This window comes from Zootermopsis nevadensis, unplaced genomic scaffold, assembly GCF_977971745.1.
Source record: "Zootermopsis nevadensis isolate Lab colony 2312 unplaced genomic scaffold, Znev_1.0 Znev_ptg000003l, whole genome shotgun sequence".
Taxonomy (NCBI): Eukaryota; Metazoa; Arthropoda; class Insecta; order Blattodea; family Termopsidae; genus Zootermopsis; species Zootermopsis nevadensis.
Genome location: NW_028259135.1, coordinates 9,926,065 through 9,945,226, shown reverse-complemented (window position 1 = coordinate 9,945,226; position 19,162 = coordinate 9,926,065). Strand labels below are relative to the sequence as shown.

The following is a 19,162-nucleotide window of genomic DNA, read 5'->3' as shown; positions in this document are numbered from 1 at the left end:
ACGGGCGTGAATTTGTGACTGAGGATAAACTAGTAAGGAGGGTATTTGGACCTAAGAGACACAAAGCAATGGAATGATGGAGAAAACTATAATTAGACATATAATTATTTTCGTACTGATCAATCTGAGCTTCAATCGAAAAGCTTACCTTTGAAGTCCTATTTTACTTACGTTTAATTTTTACGTCGCTGTCAGTAACTCACTATAAACCATCGAATTTTACGATTATTGTTTGATAATGAATCGGAGAGGATATGGAAGGAAGTGATCGTGGCTTAATTTAAAACAACATTTTTGGAATTTGCTTGGAAAGGTAGAGGAAAACCACGGAAACCGCAAGCCGGACTTCTTGCGAACTGTGGACCTCCCTAGTACGGAGCGGGAGTGCTAACCACTCGACTTCGGCCACCGATGTGAACAGCGGGACATGTAGCATGCATGACGTGAGAAATGGGTTTAAGATTTGCCGCAGGTTAGGAGATCAGTAGAACTGAGATGTATTTATGGAAATGGGATGCATGGGTGTGAATTGGATTAAACTGGCTCCGAATACGGTTTAGTGGTTGGCTGTTGTGAACACGGTAGTGAACTTCAGGGATCTGTAAAAGAACCTGGATCTGAGGTTCTCAAGGCGGTGAAGCTGTCAGTGTTTAATAATGTTGGAGGAACATACTGCCTCCATCTTCACGGTTTGAGATGGTGGCATTTTTTTCAATAAAGACGCCCTCATTCGACATTGTTCTTTCTGGGTAAGACGCCGAATTTCGCACATCATAAAACGTCTAACTTCACGTTTTTTAATAAGTAATAATCTCCAAGCTGGTCTGTATATCATTCTGAAACAAGAGATAAAAATATAGCATTGTTCTTAAGGTTATTCGATTTTCGTTGTTCAAAAACTTTTAATGGCTTATTGAAAGAGAAGTCTATATGACGAGAAAGTTCCTTTTCCAATAGTCTTTAGACAATCAAGAATAATTACGAAATACGACAATAGAATTGAGAAATACGGCACGTGATACCATTGGATACGCTGATATTATTAAAGTGTAAACCACAATGAAGGGTCTTATGCGGTCAAACGCTCTGAAAGAATGCTTTGCCGATTATAGATAATAGGTTTTCACTGACTTCAATGATAGTTTACAAATTCTAGGTTTTAACGTAGTAACAAAGAAAAAGTAAATTTATTTTCGGATCCTAATTGCAGTGTAATTACTTAGACTACAGGAAGTGAGTGGTTAATTACGCGGACCGGGGTCTGACGTAACCAACATACAATTTGACTCTATCAGATCGTATCGTGTAGCTACAAGGTGACCAACAAATTGTTAAAAGGAAAACAAAGCACTGTTACTTTCTTCTCGTTCCTAAGATGTGACGTCAGAATACACGGCGCTGCAACCCAGAAGATTGCCGTCTTCGGACCCACCGCCGTGAAAACCTTAAAAAAAACTAACAAACATTCGCGTGTTTTCTGAAATACGGTTATTGAAATTTACTGGCAAAATCAAAGCCAGTTGCAGATGAATTTCGAAATTGGTGACGAAGTTGTAATACCAAATCACCCCGAGTGGAAAGTTGAGCTACTTTAAGAACACCCTGTGTTATAACGCTGTCTCACGACTTGATGCATCCTGTGCAGTTGAGTTAACAATTGGAGCAGGCAATTTCAGACTTTATGTAATTGTTCGTGACTGCAAGTATCATTTTATGTGAACTTTTGTTCAAACCCTTACGTCTGTCAGCACCCACGTCATTTTCCAGTTGACACTCTGCTTCGATGTTCTTCTTGTCGTCTTAAAGGTACCCACACCTCATACAGATGACGCATAATTAATAGTCTCATTTGAAATCAGTGGATTTTTTTATTTCTCAGAAATGATGTAAGGGCTTTAGAAATTATTATGAGCCTCTATACAGCCCAGCAGCGTACAGCGATTGTTAATTGTCTTCTATTATTTTACTATAAAAATTTCTGATTCCCCGTTGTCGTCAACCAATTTGTAGTCAAACAATTACGTCATCAAACAATGTTACGTTATATTTGTTTACTCGGCATTGTTGTACCAACACAACAATGTCGAGTAAACAAATGGGTTGACAAATGACTTGAGTAAGACACTAAACTAACCCGTGGTCCAGCTACTTCCGTTTGCTGTGTGTTTCGGCTTCTCTGCGTCTCTTTTCTCTTCGGTTCAGTACCCGAGAGCCTGCGACTGTCCCCTGAAGTTCGTATGTGATGTCCGAGTCTTGAAATCACTGCCTGGTGCGTGGTCGCGGTTGTCGAAGTGTGTCAGTGGGTCATCGGCTCTTCTGCCATGCAGATCAACAGTCTGATAATGAAACTGGTCTTCAGTGCCTCGAAAGTCCTCAGCTGTCTCTCTTTCTTTCTTCTGCCTAATTTTTCATCCTCGTCTACTGATCCTCCCGTCAGTCTTACGACTTATCTGACATCTGTCAGCCTCAGCAAGAAGTTGTGACAAGTTATTTCATTTTGTCTTTTTCTGTCACTGATTCTTTATCTATCTTTCATTTTTATTCTTTTATCTTCCTTTCTCTTTCTGTAATTCTTCCTTTTATATATTCTTTCTTTATTCCCTTTTTCCTTTGTTATTTTCTACTCTTTTCTGCAGAGTATTGTCGTAACAAAACGACAGAACAACTCGGGTTTTTTTTTTCCATCCTGGCTGTGATCTGGCTGACGTCATTGTACCGAATTGTTCAGCCCCCGAAATAGGCCTGCAATACCGAAATATTTATAATAATTAGATTGCACAACGAAGGATTTGCCGATTTGGCTTTTGTTGTTTTTATGGCGAGAAGTTACGTTCCGCAATACCAGGAAGTAAGTCCCTGTACGTGTTCAAGGATCAATTCTCTCAGCACGCACAGATATATTTAATTCCGTTGCCAGTAGCAACTTCACAAAAAAAAGAAAGACCATTCTGCTTCCACTCGTACTAGAATCTTTGTTTGAGAACTAATTTGTTCGTCAGTTGACTGGAAAGCAAAGGAACAATGCTAATCAAATAGAAATCTGTTTTTGTCTCTGAGTTTACTTACCAGACTTTCCCGTGCAGCCGAGTACAACATTCGATCTAAAGTTATTAATTGGTTAATGGGTTATTTAAAGACGCTGTATCAGTCGCAGGGGCTGTTTATTTTGAATTTATATTAAAACTGTATGTGTTTCGTAAACTATAGCAGAAGTCGCAGACAGATAAAAGGGTGACAGTAATTCAGATGGTAGAGAAATGGCTTGAAGCTTTGAATCCGAAGCTCGTCTGAATAATATTTAACAATCCAGTCCGTACCGCGAAGAAAACACATCTCTTCACCATTACAAAGATCAATCGATTAACGCTGTTTAAGGAAATGATCTCTGTTTATTGTGAGATTCATACGGGACCCGTGAATACAAAATGGACAGTTACCGATTGTTAAATCAGGTGGTATATATAGTTACCATTGTGTTTTACTTGGTTAAATCAAACATGGATAAACAGTGGACAGTCTAAGGCGTGAAGTGCAGATGCTTGTCATGTTTGTCTCGTGCTGGTGTGTTTGAGACGAGTGAAAATTATTTTGCGCACCAACAACACTTTAATGAAGTTTAGGGGTTGTGTTTGTGTCACTCGGATTTTCTTTGTGTTTCAGAGATTCACCACATTCACCAGCGTGACTCTGAGTCTGTTCGTAGGAACTGTCATCCTCGGTAAGTAGGCTACAAGTCCATCGTTAATCGTCTTCTCGTTGCGCTTTTGTTTTGTTGCCTAATCATGATGAACGTGGCGGTACTGATCATGTGACCTGCCCCGTCTCCAGGTTGTGCACGCAACCCACCCATCTCGTCAGATATCATGTGAGCATCCTGTGTTTCGAAATTTTGTTACCGGACGGCGTATTGTTGTCTTATTCGGTTCTTCATCGTCAGGATACGCATTGTTAGATGTTTCACGTACGCACGTACACAGCTTTTGCGCATCTGGCTTGAACAGCGGCCTAGCAACACGGGTGACCTCGACTAATTATCAAGGGGGGAGGTTTGGGAGGGGGGTATACCCTATTCTGATTTAATTTTTGTAGTGCAGTACGTGATTCTCGTTGGGTTTTTTAAAAAAAATTACGTTCTTTATTACTTACACTACAAGATTACTACTTAGAGGTGGTAAAAATGGGTACACTGTATTCTAATGGATAACGGAGAAATTTAAATTGCAAATATCACATTAACTTCATCTCGGTATCGAACTTTCTCCACCAGGACACGCAGTTTACAGCCTAGGGACACTTCTAGTGATACTCTGTACCATAACCCAATGATCTGTCCCCGTTAATTAACAGCGTTAACCGGATGAACTCTGTAATGGTAAGGAGTTGTGTTTTCTTCGCGGTACGGACTGGTTTCTTAAATATTATTTACGCGAGTTTCGGTCTTCAAATGGTTCTTTGCTGTTTGCAGTTAACTTGTTGTCTGTAGTTTAAAGCTCTGTAAAGCTCTCTAATACTAACCACGATTACTGCCGAGTGTTAACACCGAATGTGCTTTATGATGGTAAGGTGGGCGGTGAGGTGTGAGTGACCGACCTTGCTTTCGGTTTGCGGAAGGCCACGGAAGCCCGGAAGATCTAGTTGCAACTCTGGTCCATGACCCAGTTTCTGCTACACGGAGCGAGCTGCCCGCGGCAAGGTGTGGGCCCCTCTCTGGTCTGGTCTCAGAGTCTTTGCTCGACTCGCCAGTAAATTCTGTGTCAGAGGAATCTAATGGTTCATAAAGAAGACAGAAAGAAAATTCTGTCATCATTTCACTTCTCGTGTTCCTGACGCACGTGTTGCCAACATAAGAATCGCACAGACACGCGATGTTTTTCCTGGTATCGTCGCCATTTTATCTGACTCCATTGTCGCTAGTGTAAGTACCACAGCGTAAATGAAAAATGCAACAATTACAAAAAATGTAGATGAATGAATTTGTATATCTTTAGACCAATTTTGCTGCAGTTCTCCGCCTGTCTGACAGTAGTGAAGTTTTGTAATTAATATTTTGGTGAAGCACGCAGAGAGGGGATTACATTTCATTGCGATTTTAGAGTGATTATGAAAATGGTTATAGCGTCTTGAAGCTCGAAGCATTTTTACAAGGTTTAGACTTGGTTAGAGACAAAATAAATTGTAGTCTTACTGAAAAATGTGCTCTTAATACGACAGATGTCTTCTGAGCTGAAGATCAGCATCTTACCACCTCCGGACCACCATCGCCGTCCGGACGTCCTTTTTAGGCCTATCTGGCGTCTTCTCACGAGGCTTTTCGATCGACATTTGTGTAAATTACTTCCACCGCCGTTCACTTTGCTTCCTGCGTAACCTTGACGCCTCGTTTGTCTTCAGTGAATCTCTTTCCGGTTAAGAACAAAATTTGCGACCTCCGTTTGCTTGTCTGTCGACGAATCTGCACGACACTAAAACCCAGGGGATCATTAACATCATCAAATTGTATCCACCTTCAGTTAAGCTACGTGTTGGTTGAGATTTGAGTTTTTGCGTCGTATCATTGGAATGCGCTTGTTTGCATATCCGTCGACGTATATTCCGCGTAACTCGCTAATTGCGTGCACGAGGCCAAAGGTTAAGGTGAAGTTCCATCCCGGGTGCCGGTTCACCTCTGACGTCTGAAATTGTACCACGTGCGAACAGGTAGCCGGGACAGTGAGTAGGCGGGCCTTCAACTCGTGAACAATGGATCATGTTCGTGATCATATGTGAGATAGGAATAACGCGAGTGGATCCAGACAGCGCTGAAAATTAAGACGTGTTTCCAACCGACTGTGTCCACAGAACAGGCGCTCTTGATAAGTTAAATGGTACGCCCAGCTCCTTTTGTAAAAACGCGGTAATTCTTTTGCCACGCCTACAACAGCCTTCCAGTGGCCTCTGTCTGCGGTAAGAAAAATTAAAACCACATCCTCGACATCCATTTTAATATTACTTTAACAGAATCTATTTTTTTACATTAGCCTAAAAGAACGCATATTGGATTTTTTTTTCTACTTCAGATTTACAGAACACACGTTAGAGGTACTCAACATTTGGTTACGTAAATACGCTGTTTCGACTACAGAAGATAAAATGCCGAGTAAGATGGGATGGTTATTATGCATTGTGAATAATGAGGGACTTCGACACAGGCGGTTGAAGCCTCTTTCATGGCACATTATCGGTATTTACCAGGAGTTCCTGAATAAAAACACGAAAACGCCAGGATAGCCGGGAATTCGACCGAAATAACCGTGAAGGCGTCTGTCCACGCCACAGATCCAGAGCTACCAACCTGCTCAATCTAAATGCATTCATTTAAGTCCTTGGCTGATAAAATCTGCATTAATTGTGTTTGGGAGAAGCATCGCGTGTCGTTTGAAACACTTGGCGTCGAAGGGGAGTCATCCGGTGGGTGTTACTGCTTAACTGTGACGGAATCTTCACCAGGTGAAGCTGTCAACTTGTGTTTCACAGGGCGCAGAACATTTGCTGCTTCTCGGCAGTATACAGTGTTTCTGAAAGCTTTCGGTTCTGGATATTTATGCCCCTTGGTTTCGGGGCGATACTTCATTCGACGAAGTCTTAATTTTCGCCTGGAACCACACGTAATGATTCATCATAAAAGTTACCCATGCACAGATATTATTTTAAAACACAGTTTCAAATTAAAGTGGACTGTTTTCGTCTGGGGTTTGACGTCTCGTAGTTACGAACGTTCAGTGTAAGCCAGAAGACCACAATAAACATTTTTAGCAGCTGTACAAATCTCGTATTTAAAAATTTCATGGTCTCTTTGACACCCTGTTTACTTAATTTTGACATTGCATGAATTATACCTCGCGTGTCCTCTAGTGGGTTCGCGTACCACGGGTTCAGAACCACAGTATTCGGATGTTTCCCACCCCTGCGAAGAAGTTCTTCGGTTGCAACACTTCCCAGCATTTCGACCGAGTTAGGCGTCGTGGTCATTTCGCAGCCTAGATCCACGAATTTTCCTGCCCGCTGCTCTCCGAGACTCTCGTCGTGTTGTAAGACTGACCAGTAATGAATTTCACCTCCGTTCTAAACAAAGAGCTTGGGCTTGTTACTAACTGCAGCGCAGAAAGAAAGAATTACTCAAGCGATGGTCCACGTAATTTCACAGAAACCTCCAGAAGGAAGAGGCATTTCGCCATTATATAATTATTAATGGCTTCGCGTTTTTCTAGAAGGAAAATATATAAAACCAAGTAAAAAAAGAAACATGTATTGGCATTTGGACGTGATAAATAATTAACAGGTGGATAGGGAAATTTACGTAAGGCAGTTCCAGCGAATTCGTCAGACTTCGAAGTCCCGTGTCATATTTTACATCATGCTGGGTTTCTTTTCTAGTTTCTAGGACCCTCCCCGCCTTAATGCCCAGTCTGGATCACCCAGCTTCTTATCCAGTGGGCACCGGCATTCTTTTGTCTCGGGTAAATCGTTCAACTCATACCTGTTATGTTTTTGTCACACCTGGCAAATGGTGTTCATGCCCGCTTATGTCCGTTCATGTCCGTTCACATGCTGATTACGTCCTTGGTTTTCCAGCTCTTGGTTTGTGTGTTGCTTTGCGAACTTTGATCTGCTCTGCTAAAACGTTCAAGTGAAATAATTCCGAACGTTTTGAAATATCGCTGAAACAAGTGAAAGTCTTTTGAGATAAACAGCGTGCCCGGCCTTATTTTGAAATCCTGACAGAAATGAGTGAATTTGTATTTGTAAGTGCAAGAACTAACATGGCGAGTTGCCTTAATGAACAGAATTATTCTTGAACACCCATTCATTAGTCGTACGTTTTGAAATTGAATTGAATTTGGCGTAGACGATCGCCAACCTGGACTTCAATGTGATAAGGTAAATGCGGGCAATGAGGCCACCTAATAAAAAAATTGTACTTACTTTAGAAAGTGATATCGATGCAAGAATCATGTTCTAATGAAAAATATACGTCTACAATTGTTCTTTCAGGAATCGTGTGCAATATAAGAAATCTAACGTTATCGATTTGCAGTCAATAAAATAAATTCATGTGGTAGGACCTTAAATAACTGAAGTGGTATATAATGAAGTGAGAAATGTTGCATTCATTTAGTGTGGTAGACACTGACAGACGTTTCAGATGTGCTTGCTGCCTCCATCATCAGGGAAATAGGAGACACAGGAACGTCTCTTCAAAACCAAATCACCAAAAGTAATCCTAACACAAAATGGCGGAACATTCTGTAATCCTGGAATGAGAATATATTATTTACAACTAATTTTATTTGTCGTCTATTTTACGATACTATTATTATGTCAACTATATACGAGGTGCGATCGGAAAGTTTCAAGACTGTGTCAATAGAGGGCGAACCGGATGTAGTACGAACTTCTGCCGCTAGGGGGTGCGGTCTACATTCATAGTGAATCAGTGTGCCAGCCGGCATCATCGGATTAGCATTTGTTTCTTAGTTACGGGCGTTTTGGTAGTGCATTACACCGACCCTCCTGCGATTTCGGAATGGCGTGTGCATCAAATTTTGCCAAAGACTCGCCAAATCGGCTACGGAAACCTATGAAATGCTAAAGCAAGCATTTGGGGAGTCTGCAATGGGTCGTGCACAAACTTTTGTGTGGCATTCACGTTTTAAAAATGGCCGAACCTCTGTCGATGGTGACGAGCGTTCTGGACGACCATCTTCGAGCACAACGCCCGAAAATGTTACGAAGATTCGGCAGGCCATTCACGAAGATCGACGTCGTACCATCAACGACTTGTGCGACATCGTTGGGATAGGCTATGGGACCTGTCAGTTGATTCTAAAGGAAGAACTCCACATGCGACGCATCATGACAACGCGCCAGCGCACACCGCCCTCAAAGTTCGGCAGTTTTTGGCCTCAAACACCATGGCCGTCATCCCGCACCCTCCTTTTTCGCCGGATTTAGCTCCATGTGACTTCTTCCTCTTCCCAAAGATGAAAATTCAGCTAAAGGGAAGGAGATTTGAGACGATAGAAGAGATTCAGGCAGAATCGCAGATGGTGCTTGACAGGCTGACAAAGAAAGATTTCCAGGGATGCTTCCAGGCTTGGCAGCGGCGCTGGGATCGTTGTGTTCACTCCGAGGGGAACTACTTCGAGGGTGATGGATGAATTTAATACCTGAGATACGTGTACGGGTTTTTATACGCGCAGTCTTGAAACCTTTCGAACGCACCTCGTATAGTCGGGTGGCAGGGTGACCGATGAATAATGAGTGAACTGTGAAAGACATGGAAGCGGTCGTGGTCTATTTAAGATACTATCCCAGAACTAGCCTGTAGGGACTGAGGAAAACCTCAAACAGGATAGCTCGTCTCATTGAAATGTTTATGTACTGAACCTTCGGGTTTTATAAAACGCTGGTATTTTCTTGACTAGCTGAGGACTATCAGCGTCTCGAGGTCTCTGATCCACGAAGTAAGTCCTTCACCGGGACTTCTGTTGCCTTGATTGTGTGTGTGTCCTCTGCAGAATAAGCGAATAAGTGATTTTCACTGGTGCACAGTGAATTTTAATAAGTACAGTGGAATTAACTTCTTGTATGTTCTTCGTAGTGGCATCTAGGTGAAAAAGCATTACGTTTTAGTAAAAGGGAATTGTCATGAGGTCACCGGAGTGGAACGAGCAGAGAGTCTGCACGAACAGTTAAGATTTTCCCTGGTCCTAACCCCATAGAACATTGAATTAAAAAAAATTCACACAATAAATCTCTCGAGTGTCGCTGTAAGGCGTGTTCAAAAATATATTATAACAACCTGTCAGTTTATCAAGGCTAATATGTGGCACGTTTAAACGTAATAATGTAACACGGTTATAAATATACCATTGTACAGAATGTTCCATTAAAAACGCAATACTGACTGCTACGCATTAGACAATTTATGGGCAGAACGAAACCAAAGACAGTAAAGTCTGCCAGCAACACACACAGACAAACGGTGGAACGGACTTGGCTTTTCTATTATGCGTTCAATTTATGAACGTATTGCACACACGTTACCTTCACATGTGATCTAGTTTTGTTTATTTAGCGGTCTTTAATAAATATACATTCAGCAGCGTTGGTCGTTGGCTATTTTAGGGAGAACTATCGACGTTTTCCCGGAGGTACTGAGGAAAATAAGATATTTTATTGGGTTTGTTGCTAACTGGACCGAGTGTCCAACCCGGGACCTTCCGAATGCGAAGTGGAAGTGGTGACAACATGGCGGCTTATTTCGATGAGCACGTAACTTTTTTGTCGCACCCAGCCATGAGTTTCTGCATATACGCCGGCCGTAGAACGGCGTTCCGGTCAGTGGGTAAAGGTGCCTTCTCTCGTCACGAAATCTTGACTAATTTTGTAACATTCTATTGTTACATTACCACCGTCTCGAACACAGGTCGAGAGAATCCGTGGACTAGGTGGCACCACAACACGATTTGCGATAACTAATCGATTTCATCTAATATCGCTGGATGTAGAAATACCCGTGGAGTGCGACAGTTCGTATGCAGAATACCCAGGACGGCTCGAAATTATATTTTCGCCGTCGATACGTGACAAGCACAGAATGTAATTTAGACAGTCAGAGATTTGGTTTTTTATGGCGGTCAAGATATCCTTTATCGTCTTCTGGACTCTCACGGTATGTAGATGGACACCAACGTTTCGGAGGAACACACTGTCTCCATCCTCAGGTAGGAAACAGTATTGTATCTGCCTACGAGTCCATACAGCGTCCCAGCCAAGAAGAACAAGACATGCAACGTCACTGCTTTTTTAACCTCAAACATCGCGGTCTTGAATGTGGTTACAGACGTTTTGGAGGAACACACTGTCTCCATCCTCAGGGAGGAAACAGTATTGTATCTGCCTACGAGTCCATACAGCGTCACAGCCAAGAAGAACAAGACATGCAACGTCACTGCTGTTTTAACCTCAAACATCGCGGTCTTGTGGTTACAGACGTTTCGGAGGAACACACTGTCTCCATCCTCAGGGAGGAAACAGTATTGTATCTGCCTACGAGTCCTCACAGCGTCACAGCCAAGAAGAACAAGACATGCAACGTCACTGCTGTTTTAACCTCAAACATCGCGGTCTTGTGGTTACAGACGTTTCGGAAGGAACGTCAACCCTGAAGAAGGTTGCGATACGATTTAGAAAAGTCGTGGAATGGTTTTCATCCAGTGCTTTAACAGGAATAAACAACAAATGGTCTCGGTAAATGTCAGGTCGTAGTATTTTGTGTGTGTAAGTCTAGAAGCCAGTTCGACACTGACAAAAATGTTGAAGAATTGTTTCTTCACAGTGACGTAATCAGCGGCCTTAACACGATAATTTCACAGCGAGACGCAAAAGAAGAGACATCTTTTATGAGATTACGAAGTGAGTCTTGAGTGTAAGAACTACGTATCCAAGATGGTGGCAGCTTATTATCTGAAATGCGTAAGCAGAATTTATGATGTTGAAAGTGAGGACGATTTCGTCTGTGACTAACCACGGCCAGTGAGCTTTATCGAAGAAGAAAGCTCACTGAAACGGAGTATTAAACACAGACAGGCCTGGCGCCATCTGTTATTGTCTGAAAGTTAGCCGCGTTTGAGCTTGTTTGGCAATCATCGTGTCAGAAATGTGTACGCCCACTATATTTTTCAGTAGAAAAACCTACAATTAGGAAAGTTGTCGAAACATCTTCGGCCATTTATCATATTTCTTTAGGAATTTCTCGCGCGCTGACACATGTTTAGTCGGAAAACGTGAAGAAAAGAACCCATTTGGAAGACCTAGGTGTAGATGTGAGGAAGATACAGAGGGGAATCATATATATATGATATAGAATGGATTAAACTGGCTCGGGATATCAAACTGATCAGAAATTTCTCTCACAAAATGCGTATAATGAACGCATAATAGTGAGATCCTCTCTATTCGCCCGTTTATCCGTTAAACTGCTGAAATTTCTTAAAATTCTGGGGTTCTTTCTGTAAGATTTAAATCTTAGTTTATATGACCCCCAACTTTAATGAAGATTACATCGAAATCTTACCTTCCCCCCCCCCCCCCAAGAAATGTCTCATAAATGTGTATATGCATTGCATGAAATATAAATCTTATTTTGATCTGGAACTTATTCTTAAATGCTTTTTTTAGATATGGTAAATTATTTATGGAATAGAAGTGAATATTTTTTTGACGTAAATACGTCTATAAGGAAGGGTCATTCGGCAAAAAGTGAAAAGAAAAAGTGTAACAATGGTTTATCAACAAATAAACAACAATGGTTACCTGGGAACATCTATTTCCTCGGCATTGTTGTTACCTATAAAACATTACCTTACCTTACCTTACCTTACATTACCTTACATTACATTTCATTACATTACATTCAGCTACTACAGACCCATCTTAAGCGTAACTAATTCAAGTTGAATAAGCAATGTCTTAATCAAACTTTACGCAATTGTAAAGCATGTATAAAGGAAATATTTAGAATAAAGCCAATATATAAACTTCCTTTCCGTGTAGACGTATTTACGTCATATTCTCCGAAACCGTGGTTCCACTGACAACTTTTTCTTCCAAGTATGCGGTATATTCGATGTGATCAGTTTAGCAACACGTAGAATCGCTGTCTCATTGTCGTGCAAACCTTTTAAGTTGAAGACTTTCTGAAGGCCACGGTGACAACAATTACAGGATGTGATTTGTTTGTTTTTTTGTTTCCAGTGGCCAAATACGGATCTGGATGGCACGTTGCATGCACAGAGATCGTCAGCTCTTATCGTGCCTTCTCCAGGGAGAAGGTCGAAGCAGAGTTGGGCGCGTATATTGGATTGGGACATGTGAACATCACTCTCCGAGGTACTTTGTTTCACTAAACAATTTATTACCCTACTTCCCTTATCTCACAGGGAAATTTGTACTAACAGTATCATAATCGCCGAATGTCCAGCTGAGTATGATAATTGAATTAACCCAGGGATTTTTGCTGATAAATATTATCCAATAAGGTCCAAAATCCCTTAACAGGAAATGGTCGCCAACCTAAAAGTTGCTGTTATAAATTTCATTATTGGTTCTACAAACGGGCGACAAAGGACGATGGGTTTTTTTAACTTAGCACGGGCGTCAAGACTGGCCGCTTCCGTCAGAGGGTCCTGCACTTGGAATGTGTATTTTGATCACCCCTGTAGGCGGAATGTGAACGTTACCGAACCGGTAGACTGCTCTTGAAATTGGCAGTGGTAGCACGAAACAATAATTCTTGTGTTTCGCTCCAATAGCTCCGTGCAGCCAGCCACCCGTTACAACGACACGGCTGCTGTCATATGTTTCATTACATGTCTATTACAGCGTAGTTCATAAGCCTGGCACGAGTCACGACAGCAAAACAGGGGGTTGGTAAAACGCGTTAAGATGACAGAAGAGACAGTTTAGGCATCCGAAACACGGAGGCGTCTCGAAATAAAATTTGGTCACTCCCCACTCCAGCGTCTCTTGAGGCGTTCCCATGTGCGTCCCTTTCAGGAAATAGATTGACTTTGCTGAGGGTTTTTTGACGTAAATACGTCTATAAGGAAGGGTCATTCGGCAAAAAAGGGGAACGAAAAAGGGAAACGAAAAAGTGTAACTGCATTGTTATGTTACCTAGGAAACTTCATCTGTTTACTTAGCATTGTTGTTACCTATAAGACATTACATTACATTACCTTACCTTACCCTAACCGCCACGGTGGTCTAGCGGTTAGAACGCTGGCCTTGTAATCCTGGGGTCTCGGGTTCGATTCCCGGCGGTGCCCGAATTTTTAACTTGTGTTGGGCAAGACCGTGGTCTAGGCAACACGGAGTTTTCCTCCGGGGCTTCCCCGGTTTCTCCGTGGCATCCCAACAATTACTCCATTCACACACAGAAGAAGGCAAAGGCAAACCACTTCTGGATCATCTGCCAAGAACGTATATGAACAGGTCCCAGTCCGAGAAAAGGATGGAAGGATCCTGTTCATATGGACCTGTCGTCAGACAGAACACTAAATAATAATAAATACCTTACCTTACCTTACATTACATTTCATTACATTACTTTACATTACATTTAGCTACCACAGACCCATCTTAATCGTAACTAATTCAAGTTGAATAAGCAAAGTCTTAATCAAACTTTACTCAATTGTAAAGCATGTATAAAGGAAATATTTACAATAAAGCCAATATATAAAATTCCTTTCCGTATAGACGTATTTACAAGTTGGTATAGTTGCGTCATATTGTGAAGATATATATTTAATTAATTATTCTTGTCCGTCTATTCACAATTTAAAATTAAGACAATTAAAATATCATGTGATGTTCCTTATCGAAACATTCGATTTACAGTTAGAACATCTTTTTCTTCCCTTATGTAAAACAACTTAAAATATATATAAAAATGGAATCTGGAAGTGAACTGATAAACAACTATAAAAAAGTTGCATATAAGAAATTACGATTAAGTTTTAAGTTTATATAATTTTAATTTTTATACACCTGAAGATGGTTCATTTAAGAACCGAAACATGTCGTAAGAAAAAGATGTTCTAACTGTAAATCGAATGTTTCGATAAGGAACATCACATGATATTTTAATTATCTTAATTTTAAATTTTAAATTGTGAATAGACGGACAAGAATAATTAATTAAAGACGTATTTACGTCAAATTCTCCGAAACCGTGGTTCCACTGTAACTTTTTTCATGGCTTGGCTTTCCTCAGCCACTCCTGAGTAATTCCGTGTTTAGTATTCGAAAATATTCCACGACCGCTTCCTTCCACAGCATTTCCAATTCATTAATCCTTATATTTATTTGTCACTACATAATGAGGGCTTTTAACGTCGTCGTTGAATATACCACAGATAAATAAGATTTCCCTGCTGTGTTTCTGGAATACGTGAATTTCAAGACTAATATAGCGTGTTAAATGGCGGATTAATAAAATTTTTGCATGCATTATTCTTCTCTCACACTTCCTTGGCTTATATCGGATCATTGCAATGATCATAGAGCGAATCTATGATATGGACTGGGTACGTAGTTTTAGGAATTTATGTAGCTGTTAGGTTGGTACATGCATATAGACAGTGTACAAAGAATTTGCGCTAAATATAGGACCGAACGTGTTTTCGGTGTAATCAGCAGAAACACTGACTTCTATTCAAAAGACAGAAGTATTCTGTGATGAAATGTTAAGTGATTTCTGTTCTCTCTGGACACAAACTATCGACAATGTGTATGAAATTGCGCTGTAATTTGTGCGTGATACCTGGTACTAAAATATAAATGGTAGACCATTGAAAATACGCTGGCAGTTGCCGAGACTAAAGTGTAAAACGAGACAGACAGACAGACAGACTGCTCTGTTCGTGCACAAAGAAAAAAAAGACAGCTGTGAAGGTGTGGTTCTTAGAATAGACTCCTTGATGTGACGAATTGTGTGCTTTTTATCGGTTTTCCCTTACAATTTGCCGTTTTCTTACAATCTGGAAATAAAAGAAATACTTTTGAGTCTTGAGAGATTGTCGCAGATAGAGAATTAGCTTTTATGTAAATTCAATTTACGCTTTGCAACAGTACATATAAAAATGTGGAGTTACGAGGTGTGAAGTAACATGTAGACCACTCTAAACAATACAATAATGTTCAATAATAGTATATTATTTATTTATTTATTTAGTGTTCTGTCTGACGACAGGTCCATATGAACAGGATCCTTCGATCCTTTTCTCGGACGGACCTGTTCATATACGTTCTTGGCAGATGATCCAGAAGTGGTTTGCCATTGCCTTCTTCTGTGTGTGAATGGAGTAATTGTTGGGATGCCACGGAGAAACCGGGGAAGCCCCCGGAGGAAAACTCCGTGTTGCCTAGATCACGGCCTTGCCCAACACAAGTTATAAATTCGGGCACCGCCGGGAATCGAACCCGAGACCCCAGGGTTACAAGGCCAGCGTTCTAACCGCTAGACCACCGTGGCTGTATTATTTACTTATAATATTATAAATAACGTTTCTAAACATAAACTATAATTAAAATTGGTGTGATTGTTGTAAAGGGAAGTTCAAATATGGCATTTGTTGGAATAATTACGTCTGTGCTGTGATGTGCGTGTCTGCAGCGATGCCAGGGGACAACTGGACTGAGGACATCGATTTTAACGAGCGCTTCTCGTGGCTCGGTTCTGAAGAGATGGGCGAGAGCTACAGGGAGGCGCTGGTGCGTGGCCTGCCGTTCCCCATCCTCACGGTGGCGGAGTACTTCAGCCTGGGACAGGAAGGGTTCGCCTGGGGCGGCCAGTACAGAGCTGCAGGCTACTACGGTGCCATCCTTCTCTGGTGAGTCACTGACCAGACAGTTGACAGATTTTGATCAAACTCGGTGTCTTTTTTTTTATGAAGAGACCAAATTATTACAAAATGTTTCCAGCTTTTACAGGCGCTCTGCAGGGCTGTGACCACGCCTAAAAATACATAGGGCTAATTTTTATCAACTGGTGGTCCGTGTGCCACTGCTGAACAGCGGATTAATTTGTGTCGGTCCGGAAACTCCTCTTGGCAAGCGGCGACATTATTCTCATGATGTCTGTAGGAAAAACGTAATTTGCACGGTACAACACGAGACAGACAAATCACTGGCTCTTCTAAGATCCACTGTATAATGAGCTGTAGATTGTATTCGATATCTGAAAAGCGGCAACCAATTTAACGCTTGTGTTATACAGGCTCGTCTAAGCAGTAGGCGTGCAATGTTAAGTTGGAGGTATCTGCACTTTAGAGGAAGGGTCGATCTTGAGAAGCTCGTGATTGCTCAGAGGTTAGGCTGTGGCTCCCTTTGTCTGTCTGTCTGTCTCCGTTCCAATCTCCCCCTCCCCCGACCATTGCTCAGGCAAATCTTCTGCCTTGTCCGACCTCCTACAATGCCTCAGCCCAGTTTTTCCCTCGTCGCCCTGGTGATGGAGGCAGTAAAGTCTTCTGAAACGCGGTTCATTTCCTGCCAGACTACTCTACGCAACATTTCAGAAGAACGTTATCTTCACACTCGTCGCCGTGAGAAGCTGAAATTTTGCCAACACGTTCAGTAATTCTCCGTCGAAAAATATGTTTTTGTGGCCTCCTAGCGTTGCAAATTTTGGGAACCCCTCAACTTAATCAGTTTCTCTCCCTCGTGCGTTGTAGGTATTTGGCGATTAGTTACAGAAAATAAATTTAATAACCATGTCTATTACCGTTGATACAGTGTTATGAAATAATAGATTATTGCATTACGTTACGTTACGTTACGTTTGTACTGTATACGAGTTCAGTTAAATTCCCTATCATAGAAAGTGACTTTCTCATAAATACATCAGTACAGCAGTGACCATAAGCCCAGTAGCAAAATTATGTTGCTTTACGTAACGCAACTTATTATAAAATTACTTGGAATGCTTCCTACAGTGACCTGAGAATAAGAGCGTCGAAATCCTCATAAATTATTACGTCATCAGCAAAGCGTTAACTGCCACACGTACCCAGGAACCTAGCAGATATGCCATGAAACCTATTTATCCTAAACCCGTTAATCATAATCCAATTTATCCTAAACCCGTTTACCATAATCCAATTTATCCTAAACCCGTTTATCATAACCCCGTTTATCCTAAACCAGTTTATCATAATCCAGTTTATCCTAAAACCGTTTATCCTAAACTCGTTTCTGATTCGGACGAGACTCGAAGTAGAAACCGCTAATCACGAGATCACATGCGCGAAGGAGGTGACGATGATTAATATGATGATAATGAAATGTATGTAATTTAGGTTACGAAAGGACTGAGTAATTCTGTACGAACCTTTACATCAGAATGAAGACGTCAAAACAAACAAATAAAATGAAGCTCTTTAAACTAAAAACACGAAGGTGGGGCATTTCTTGACTAGCTTAGAAACTGTTAGCTTGAAGATGGCCGTCTTCTGTGTTGTTGCACCGCGTACTCTCGTACAGATTTATCGACGTTTCAGATAAACTTAATGACTGAAGAAGTTCCTGAAACGTCGATCATTTTATACCAGACTATCTTAATTGCCAGTTTAGTTGGACCAGATGTCAAGAGTACGAATTGTAATAAAATGGGCTGTTTGTTAATTGTTTATTCTGAGAATCGCAAAGAACTTATAAATACGCTCTGTGGGCAAAATTTATAGTTGAATTATTTACCATTGTGTTTTAAAGAGGCAAGTTTAACTTTAATTCAGTAATTGTTGAGAGGGAAAATGTCTTTTTTTCGTTTGGTCAGTTGAAGTTCTGGTAATTTCGTGTACATTGTTGGCGCAATAATACAATTTTCTGCCGCGTTGAAAACTTACACCCACCGCTGAAATGGTAAATTTGTTAGTTTTTTGTACAAATTAAAGCCGTTAATGATAAAGAGACAGTTGCCTGGACTCCCCTGCTGTGGGAATATTACGGTTCACAAACACGCTTTAATCTCCATCAGCGAACAAGATTACGGATTGCGTGTTTCGATTGTTAGCGCGAACATTTCATGCCTTTAGGACGAAGTAGAATACATGAGAAAACAGTGAATATTATTACGTCGTGGTCTGTAATGTGTTAAAATGATTGACGCAAATTAGCACATCGTTGATGGGGAGATGACGCTTTGTGTGTAATTTAAGCAAGGAACGTGCATACACTACATTCAGAGCCTTTCAAGGTACTGAGGCAAATCACTTAGCAATTTCCTCTCTACATTCACGACAACCTTAATGTCATATTTCAGTACAAATACACGAACTTGCTAAAGGTTTGAACATTTCAATCACATTTCAACATCATACAAAGTAGAGGTTACTCTAGTAAACTGAGGATTAAAATGAAAATATTATTGGGTCAAAGACCTTCAGTAGGCACGAAATTGCGTAGAAATAGCCTACATTGAATGTACTTCAATTATTTTATTAATTTATTAATGCATATGTGTCTCTATACCGCCATGGTGGTCTAGTAGTCAGAACACTAGCCTTGTAATCCTGGGGTCTCGGGTTCGATTCCCGGCGGTGCCCGAATTTTTAACTTG

At 41.1% G+C, this 19,162-nt stretch overlaps 1 protein-coding gene across 5 annotated transcripts in view; it reads left to right on the top strand.

Annotated features, from left to right (window-relative positions):
* Positions 1-19,162, top strand: part of mol (dual oxidase maturation factor 1 mol) — an 86,592-nt gene that overhangs the window by 52,961 nt on the left and 14,469 nt on the right. For all 5 annotated transcript variants that reach the window (XM_022077149.2, XM_022077153.2, XM_022077151.2 and 2 more), the window contains exons 3-5: positions 3,661-3,718; positions 12,799-12,933; positions 16,223-16,439. In XM_022077149.2, coding sequence (XP_021932841.1) covers positions 3,661-3,718; positions 12,799-12,933; positions 16,223-16,439 — 410 coding nt within the window. The remainder of the gene's footprint in view (positions 1-3,660; positions 3,719-12,798; positions 12,934-16,222; positions 16,440-19,162) is intronic.